Source organism: Olea europaea, unplaced genomic scaffold, assembly GCF_002742605.1.
Source record: "Olea europaea var. sylvestris unplaced genomic scaffold, O_europaea_v1 scaffold1361, whole genome shotgun sequence".
Lineage (NCBI taxonomy): Eukaryota > Viridiplantae > Streptophyta > Magnoliopsida > Lamiales > Oleaceae > Olea > Olea europaea.
The window spans coordinates 7,509-17,399 of record NW_019231115.1 but is presented as its reverse complement, the minus strand read 5'-3'; the positions used below and the strand labels follow the sequence as shown (position 1 = coordinate 17,399).

The window sequence follows — 9,891 nt, the reverse complement described above, 5'->3', positions numbered from 1 at the left end:
TTATGATTGAAATAGTAAAATAACAATTAAAAAATTATTTTTTTGAGTAAAAATCACTCCCGAACACCCTCTTTGAAATGTTGGAAACTTCAGCTAAATTAAATGATTTAAATGTACTATTTAGGAACTAAATTGAAACATACGTCAATGGTTGGGGATATTGCCGCTATATTTCCTCGAATACATGTAAACGAGTTAGGACACGGTGAGCCCACAGGGTGTTGAATTCACTCGGAACTTAACCAAGGAGTTGGAAACTTTCGCGATCCGCCACCTGCAATTTAGTGTACGGTTTTACCCTTCACTGCTGTTATCTAAATACCCTTGGAGCATCCGTGGTTGCCTATTTTACTAAGGTCATAGTCGTCATTTTACGAAATTTAAAGCTCAAACCCCTTTCTCCTCCACCGCCAATCCCAAAACTCCGAAACATGAACTACTCGCAGAGACTAATCGCGGCGGCGAAATACGTCTACGCCGGAGAATTACGGGCCGCAGGGGCAAATATAAACCCCGACGACCTCCAGATCAACGCCACTCTTAAGCCTCACCAATTAGAAGGCATCTCGTGGCTCATCCGACGGTTCCACCTCGGGGTCAACGTCGTTCTCGGTATTAATCTCTCATTTCATTCAAACTCCATACTCTCGCAAAATTGTAAAGCAATTAGTTTTTCTAGCGGTCATTAGACTTAAATTTTGTTTTAATTGAGTCACTGTTCACATTTTAGTCAGTCCGTCAATGTCTGCTAGTTTGATTAACCGAAAATTTAAAGCTTAGTATTCTTGTTAAAATAAACGCTAACATGAAATTCCGCTCAAATTTAACTACCACCATGTATTCAACCCGATGGAGTGGTGATATATTTTGATATATTTGCCTTTTTAACTTATTTTGATGTATTCTTTTGATTTTTTGGTGCAGGAGATGAGGTAGGATTCTGGGGCTTTTTAGAACCTAGATCAACGGGCCAAGTCATGTTTTGCTGAATTACTAGTGCTTTTGTTTGATAATTATCAGCCATGGTACTGGCTGAAAAGACTTGAATTTGACTCCTGCTCATTCTAATGGAAAAGCTCAATTATCTCCATCATTTGCATGAACTTTGCGGTGGAGCTGCATGGCTATTAAGAATTGAAGTGCTAATTTAAGGGTTATTATAAGAAGTGAGGAGGAAATGATCAATCAGTCTTTTCTCAAAATCTCGTTGAAAATATATGGGATCTAATTGGGTTACTATTTAATCCTGTATTGTTAAATCTAGGTTAAAATGTCAGACTTCCCTTCATACCTGCCATATAATATGTATCCACACAGTATACATATATTTAGAAACTGGAATCATGTCCTGTTAGTTGAGGTAAACTACAGCTGGTGTATGAAAATTTAAATATTATAGTTTGTCAGTAGGCTTCACAAGAGTATTTAGCACTTCTCGACATTTTCAAGTACGCTCGGAGTACTTTTGGGAAGGAGCTCTTTAGAACATGTAATACTTGATCTTTGGGATGGAGAGTCTGCTATGATGTAGTGATTATGAGTTTTATGGGCAATCAGTGAGACTGTCACCCTTGTACATCCGGTAGCTAATATTCTGTCCTTGTAGAAAAGCCAGTATAACAGCAAGTCTTAAAAGCACAAAAGTTATTGCTTTAATCTGTCAAATGCCATGATTTTTCATTTCTGTGACTGGTTTGCCTACAGATGGGACTGGGGAAGACTTTGCAAGCCATCTCTCTTCTAAGTTATCTAAAAGTATGTCAAAGGACTCCTGGACCATTTTGTGAGTGAAAGCATTTTATCTTGATTATACGCACTTACTAAAAGTTGGGAATTTTCAAAACACACCCATATAAAGGGTGTGGCCACATATCAGAAAGTTACAAAATTACATACTGCTATTTTTATGGGGTAACAAATAACATATTCTGTTATGTCTATGTAATTTACTGATTTCAAGTATGTAGCATGTAAATGGTAATAACACCTCTTATACATGGTGCATTTTTCAGTTTTCCATTTTTTCTGTTTTGGACAGAGTTTTTTAGTGGAAATTTTATTTGTTACCATACGTAAAGTAGCAGTACAAAAATTGAAATTTCCAGATATATGGAATGTGAAAGTGGAGTTTCCATAAAAATCTTTTAGGTGATTATTGCATTCTTATATAGTGGGTACCATATGCAGTGGTATTATGTCCTTTAAGTGTGATTGGTGGCTGGGTGTCTGAGGTAGCAAATTTTGCTCCAAAATTGAGACTACTTCGTTATGTTGGAGATAAAGAACATCGACGTAATTTGCGCAGGGACATGTACGAGAATGTAAAAGAGCAGTCATTACCATCGGATGTAAGTTTCAGATCCTTAATGTATTCTATGTCAATCAAATAAACATATAATTTAGGCTGTCTGTAGCTAATGCTTGGGGATATAATTCTGTATTACTCTTCCAAATGTCAGCATTGTGATTGCTTCTTTTTTATGTAGACACTGAAATTGCCATTCGATGTGCTGTTGACTACCTATGACATAGCATTGCTCGATCAGGATTTCCTGTCCCAATTCCCATGGCATTATGTAGTAATTGATGAAGCACAAAGACTCAAAAATCCTTCCAGTGTGAGTGTAGAGATATTTTTAATAAGTTGTTTTAAAATGCAATGGAATGTCTACACTGTGCAGACTGTACGTTGTTGTTTGCTTACATTGCTATATGTTGGTCTTTTAAGCTGCCAGTTGTTCCTAGTGCTTGTTTTAAAAATATTGAACTTCAAATTGAGACTCCGTTTGCCAAATTTATAAATCATTTATAAATGCTCAAACTTCATTTTTGACTATACTTTCCAATGCTCGCACAAGTAGTGTCCACCTATTCACTACTTATTCTATTTCTTTATAAATTCTTCCCAAACGGAGGCTTAATTTATTGTTTTACGGCTTGATATTCTAGTTGTCCTTCATTTTTAATAATATATATATATATATATATATAGTGTCATCTGGCTATTCTCAAATGCGTTCTCTTTAGCTTAATTTTTCACCATCATTACATCTTAATGGTAAAATTTTAACAGGTTTTATATACTGTTTTAAGAGAACCGTTTGTCATGCCAAGAAAATTACTGCTGACTGGTACACCCATTCAGAACAATCTTACTGAACTTTGGGCATTGATGCATTTCTGTTTGCCTTCAATCTTCGGAAAACTGGAGCAATTTCTTTCTGCCTTCAAGGAAGCTGGAGAGCCTTCAAGTAACCTTTTGTACCGACATATATTCAAATTCACGTGCTTTCTCCTTAAAATGCACAAGGTTATCCGCTTGAATGTCGAACCTTTTAGTGTAATTTCAAAAGAATTATTGTTTATTCATACAGAAATTTTTAAATACTATGGACCTCTTTACAAACTCAACCATCTATAATGAATGCTTTCGATTCTACGATGGAAGTATTTCCATCTAAATGGGGCGAGTGGAAAGTAATGAGACTCTTTTTGATCCTTTTTGTAACTTATTCGAGCAGGACACGATGCAGCAAAGACGAAGGAGCAATTCAAGATTTTGAAGTACGTACTGGGAGCATTCATGCTTCGAAGAACCAAGTATAAGCTAGTTGAGTCTGGAACTCTTTCGCTGCCACCTCTTACTGAGATAACTATGTTAGTTTCTTAATTATGTGATTTATTTTTACTGCCCGATGGAGTTTCCTGAAGTTCATCAAACATTCAATAGTTGAACTTGTTGAAGCTAGTGTACTTTTCATATAAAAACAATACTCTCAAGTGTTACTTAGAAAGTTTTGATTTTTGTTTGGGAGACAGGATGGCCCCTTTAGTGCCCCTGCAGAAGAAGGTTTATGTATCAATCCTTAGGAAGGAACTTCCAAAGCTGCTCGCACTTGCTTCTGGAGCTTCAAATGCCCAGTCATTGCACAATGTTGTAAGTATAAGTCTTCCTATCCAGGCGTATCTGTTTTCTATTTTTGGTGCTTTGTGCTCTCATATTCACGCTACAATGCATTAGTATTGCATCTCATCTCATGCAAAATTTTCCACTTCCTTTTCAGGTAATTCAGCTGCGGAAAACATGTAGTCACCCATATCTTTTCCCTGGCATTGAGCCTGAACCATATCAGGAGGGTGAGCACCTGGTTCAGGTATTCTAACTTGTTTATTCAGATTTCAACAGAATTGTTTCTTATGATACAGTTTGATACTGAGATGTGAGCTCAACATGTAATTAACTTGCCATTGCAATAAAAGAACTGGCTCTGCTGCTATGCCTGAAAAAAAAAAAAAATAGGGGAAAAAAAAAAATAACAGCATAAAGAGGTCATTCTATAACATTTTTTATTCCTTTCATAGAGTTGATTCTAACTAAACCTTTCTTGAGGTTTGCATTTTCCTTCTTTTGGATGCTTATGAAGTTGCTGAGTGAGTATTATCCATTGCCAATATGATCTGTGCATTCCCAACAAATTATGAAAAACATTTTTGTACTTTGCAGGTTATATTTTATGAGCAAGATTGGAATCCGCAGGTAGACAAGCAGGCTCTGCAACGCACACACCGAATTGGTCAAACAAATCATGTTTTATCTATAAATTTAGTTACAGGGCGGACAATAGAAGAGGTAAGATGGAATGGATGACTTTGTCATGATGGTTATATTTTACTGACAGCTAATGTTGAATTGAATGTAGGTTATTATGCGTAGAGCAGAAAGGAAATTGCAGCTTAGTTATAACGTTGTGGGAGAGGATAATTTAGATAATGAGGGAAAGGACATTGCTGGAACTGAAGCTGGTGATTTGCGATCTGCTATATTCGGGTTACATATGTTTGACCCTACTGAGATGAGCACCAAAGAATTGGGTCAAGTAAATAAAAGTGGATTGATTGCTCTGGCTGAAAAGATAACTGCAATCCGCCATGAGCCACAAGCTGATATATATGATAAAAAGTTTGAGATCAATCACGTGGATGTGCTGGGTGGTGGTGATCTAGTCATGAAAGAGGATTCAGAGTCTGTCGATTTTGATCCTGGTCTTGACGAGGCTGCATATTTGTCATGGGTCGAGAAGTTCAAGCAAGCATCACTATCAAATGAGAGTACTATGTTAGATTTGGGAAATAGGAGAGGCATTCCTGATGATAAGCATCTCAAAGCTGAAGCTGCTAAGAAGAAGGCGGAGGAGAAAAAACTATCCAAATGGGAAGCTCTTGGTTATCATTCATTGTCTATATGTAGTCCTGTGCAACCTTCGGTTCCCACAGATCAGGATTTCTCAGATTCTAGTTCTGTTAATTTTGTTTATGGAGACTGCACACAACCATCAAGAGTTTGTCCTTCAGAGCCTACAATTATATTTAGGTCATATTCTCTGCAAAAAAATTCCCACCTGTTAATGCTTATTGCACCAAGGACTGCTCTAATTATTGCATCCTGCACTTTCGTTATGCTGTTGAAATATTGTTTCATAATTATTCTAATAATTTTCACCTGCAGTTTGTTGGGAGTCAAATATGTCTAAAATTATGTTTTGTTGGTAACTTTTCGGGTGACAGCTTTTCATGGGAGGGATATGTTTGAAATTTTGTTAACCAACAAGAGGGGGTTACACCACAAAACCATTACTTAATGTTATAATTGAACTTCACATATTTTATCGATTAAAACTTTGTTTTATATCCCATTCATCAGTCCTAGTTGATATGCATGGACATATTTTTGAGTTGCTGATATTCTTTGAGCAGCTGTGTTGATGATTCTGGAATTTGGGGTCATGGGGGTATGTTTGATGCACTAGCAAAACTCTCGGCCAATGTTCCAAATGCATACCAGCGAGCTTCTGAATTTGGGGATCTTCATCTAGGTGATGTGCATCTAATAGATATTACAGGTCAGTTTCAGACCATTCTAATCTCGATCTAATGTTGCTTCATACTGCTTTTGCATTGCACCAAATTAATGGCTCACAATCTCTATAAGCTTTTGATTATCTTCACAACTCCAACTGTCAATTTATACAAGAATATTGCTATGTTGCACCACTGGTGCTCACCACGAGCTAAGTATTAGTGGACTCACCACTTCCTTGTCCAATGAAGTAGGATGCTTTCTTATTTATTGGACAATGAAGTGATGGGGTCCGCTTCCACCAAGATTGGTGCTACATAGCATTAATCTTTATACAATTTTAGCATGTGTTGTATGAGAGTATTATTTAGTATTAGAATTACTAGTTTGTCATATAATGTAAGGCAATGCTAATTACACACCTCGTATGGATTCTCACACTCCCAATGAGAAGGTAATTTTTATTTTGTGAATTAGTCCTTCATGAATCAGTTTTTATATGTTTAGATTTGTGGCATCAAGTCACCCTTTATCTTGGACTTTTAATAATAAAAGCTCCTTCCTTCAGCTGGGTGAACCTTCGCTTCTTATTTAAGTCAATATTAGTTGAAAATAATTGTCGCTCTTTCCTTAATCTGTTATAAGAGTGCAAATTTACTTATTTTGGGCATATGTGGGGGAGGGGTGGCTGGTCCTTGTCCTTGTTGCAACTCAAGGTATTTTTTTTCCATTGTAAGCTTCAAATCTTCTTTCTTTACTTTCTTACCTTGAATCGATTATTGCTCTGCAGATGATAGCAGTAGTGAGAGCAATGCTCGTCAATGGGTGGCTTTGTCTGTTGTACAGTCATACAATGCCAGGCGCAAAATCCCACGAAGTAAAATCTCTATTTCCGATTTAGAAGTTTGCATTGCAAAAGCTTCATTTTCAGCTGCTCAAAATTCTGGTATGTTAGAGGAGACTTCATTTACTTATCTAACTAGCTGTTTACAATTAAATCTCTCATTTGCAGACTTGATATACTTATCCAATTTAGTAATTAATATTACATATTTTATGTTTCTTGTTCTTGCTTCTGAATAAAATCACTACCTCGGGTTTTCAATTTTTCTCTCTCAATGTTTTGTGAATATCAACTAAGGTTGCGTTTGGTTTTCCGTTTTCAAGCCGTTTTCTATTTTTAATTTTCGAAAATGCCCAAAACGTGTTTGGTCCGTCGTGTCCGAAAACAAGGAAAAATTTATAACTGGAAACTCAAAACAATTTTTTTCCGTTTTGAGTGTTTTCAATTAAAAAACAAAAAATGCAAAAAACACTCAAAACACGCCATTATTTTTATTTTTATTTTATTTTTTATTTTTTATTTTTTTAACCCAAGGGATACTCAGCATTACTTTTAAAATAGAATGTTGTAATATGATACAATTTAGTGAAGCATAATAATTTTAAAACCCACAGACCATTTTTCAATTTCCATTATTGTTTTTTTTTTTCGTTGATCAAAATTTGAAAAAACTATTATTTCCTTTTTTACTATCCAAGTGACTTCAAAATACATCCAGAAGGATGAAGGACAGACTAACTATATTCTTTACCACGATTCCTATTTTTGGTTTATAAATTTATGATTTATGATTTTATTTTTGTAGCAAGAAAAAATAGTAAATTCACTGGTTTAAAATATATATTATCTAGTAATATATTAACATAAAATTATTATGTTTTAATAAATAATCAAATTAATCGAATATATGTCATAAAACAATTTCTAAAAATATTAAATGAAACACATTTTCTAGTTTTCTGTTTTGAGAAGTTGTTTTTCAAAATGACAAACCAAACATATTTTCTGTAATTCGAAAATAGTCCTTCAAAATAGAAAACTAAAAATGAATTCAAAATTGAAAACAAAAAATGGAAATGCAAACCAAACGCACCCTAAGTTTCGTGTTTTTTCAGCTCCTCTCTCTGTGTATCCTCTTGCGTGTTTTTCTATGTGCGCATTGTCCCCATGAATGGATTTTCAAAATTTTTTGTAACTCTTGATGTGTTACGTTGTGACCATATGTCTCATCTAGTTTAAAAAGAAATTTATTCCGGTAATTATTGCATGCAAAGGTTATCAATTTATTGTATTTCTCTGCAAATTAAATTGTTGACTTTTTCAATTAGTATGTTTTTTAAAGTAGATTCCATAAGCTCTCTCTCTCTCTCTCTCACATTTTTCTTTACCTTTTATCTTTTGGAAGCTTCAATCCACATGCCACGGATTGGTTATCAGGATGGCTCAGATCGTTCAGAATGGTATACCGTCGAACGTCTTCTACGGAAACATGCTTCTTTATATGGGATAAATATTTACGTGTAAGTCTCTCTCTCTCTCTCTCTCTCTCTCTCTCTCTCTCTCTCTCTGTTAGTTTGGGATGACCGCAGCTTGTGTGGAATTTAGTGTTACGCAGTAATTAATGGATCGAATTTCAAGTCTGGACAATCTTGGCATATTATAGTAGAAAGGGAAGATTCCCTTAATTTGATTATTTTTTAGTTTCCCAGGATTGTAATCAACATAAATTACCTTGAAAAATATTTCCTCAGTTGTATATATAGTCTTCCATTGTTCAATAAAAATACAAGACAATTTCTTCTCCTAAAATCTGTTCTTCGCTTATAAGAACTGTGTTTTAGAGTTTCCAAATTTCATTTAATGCATTTTTAACAGACTTTATTGGATAGCAAACTGTTTTTCTTCTTCAATACTTTCTCGTAGTGTCCAGTTAATGTCTTGATAACGATGAATACGTGCTTTTAATACTGAAGCAGTTGCAAATGTAGATATAGATATGCATGTGAGAGATACAAATTATCAGTTTTATGATATGCAGGTATTATTTCCGACGTGCCACATGAGCAGACAAGGATTATAAGCGTCTGTTGAATATATGACGAGTTGACATGTCCTGTCAACTGCACATCGGATGAGGTGTCGCTTTACCATTTCAGTTTTAGCTTAGGTAGCCTTATTTCTAGTTTTTTTGGAAGGGAGAATGGTGTTTAGGATGCAATTTCTGCATTTCGTTTTTGTAATGTAATGTATATCCTGATTCCTATCACTTAAGGATGCTAAAATGGATTCTGTTCCTAGCTCTGGGATGGGACTGTTTCCAAGGTTTGTTCAAAGCTTGATCGTATGTTCAATCTCGTTAGCATGTAAAACTCTGAAGACATTTTTTTTTTTTTTTTTGGTGTACTAGTTGGACGGTACTTTGTATATTACTTGATTTTAGTTACAGAATTAGAGCCAAGCCAACATGCAGTTCATGAAACTTGATTATGTCCCAAACACCGGGTAAATCCTTAACCCTTCCACCATGTACAAGGATCCTTGTTAAGCATCCATGGCTGAATGGTTAAAGCGCCCAATTAAAATCAGGAGTTGGGTTAAATGTACTGTGTCACCAAACTTTGAGTGGAAGAGCATACTGGTCACTCATTTTGAATTTGGTGCAATCAAATCATTCAACTTCAAATTACCTGCATATCTAGGTAACTCAACTTGGTGCAATTAAATCCCTTCGATTTGGGTTACTTTGTCCGCTATTGTCCATTTAAGTAATGAAATACGTTGACCTTTGAGTTAATAATTTAGAGCAAGGTCGCATATTATCGTCAATAGAATAATTTCTTTATAATTTTCCTCGTATTCATGAAACAATATTTTTTTTCTATAACATGCCGACCTTGCTCTTATAAAGGTTAGCAATGTGTTTATAATAAATGGTTTCTTTATAGAGAGCAAGGTCAGTATAAAGAGCAAGTTTAGCAATGTGTGCAAAATTGAAAACAGTGCCCTTCAAACCGTTTTTTCTATAATTTTTCTCATTTTCTTGAAACAATATTCGTGAAATTCAATTTCATTATTTTAACATAGATTTTGAACAAAATTATAATAATTTTGATTTCTCATAGGAATGAAATAACTATTTTTAGCTATCAATTTAAAATGAAGTTGTTTCGACTGATGTACAAATTATGTT

General features: G+C 34.9%; 1 protein-coding gene across 1 annotated transcript; it reads left to right on the top strand.

Moving 5' to 3' along the window:
* The first annotated feature begins 271 nt into the window (after positions 1-271).
* Positions 272-9,387, top strand: LOC111375362 (probable helicase CHR10). Its single transcript, XM_022998162.1, has 16 exons — positions 272-612; positions 925-932; positions 1,705-1,783; positions 2,188-2,348; positions 2,487-2,618; positions 3,074-3,251; positions 3,519-3,657; positions 3,820-3,937; positions 4,065-4,154; positions 4,187-4,190; positions 4,437-4,630; positions 4,701-5,371; positions 5,755-5,900; positions 6,648-6,803; positions 8,107-8,221; positions 8,740-9,387. Exons 1-16 carry the CDS (start codon positions 432-434, stop codon positions 8,762-8,764), a joined length of 2,397 nt encoding a protein of 798 aa, XP_022853930.1. The 5' UTR covers positions 272-431; the 3' UTR covers positions 8,765-9,387.
* The last annotated feature ends 504 nt before the right edge of the window (positions 9,388-9,891 follow it).

Coding starts and splice junctions, on each gene's coding strand:
- LOC111375362 (XM_022998162.1), top strand. CDS start 432: ATGAACTACTCGCAGAGACTAATCGCGGCGGCGAAATACGTCTACGCC. Junction 3,938..4,064: donor CCCAGTCATTGCACAATGTT/GTAAGTATAAGT, acceptor CTTCCTTTTCAG/GTAATTCAGCTGCGGAAAAC. Junction 5,372..5,754: donor GAGCCTACAATTATATTTAG/GTCATATTCTCT, acceptor TTCTTTGAGCAG/CTGTGTTGATGATTCTGGAA.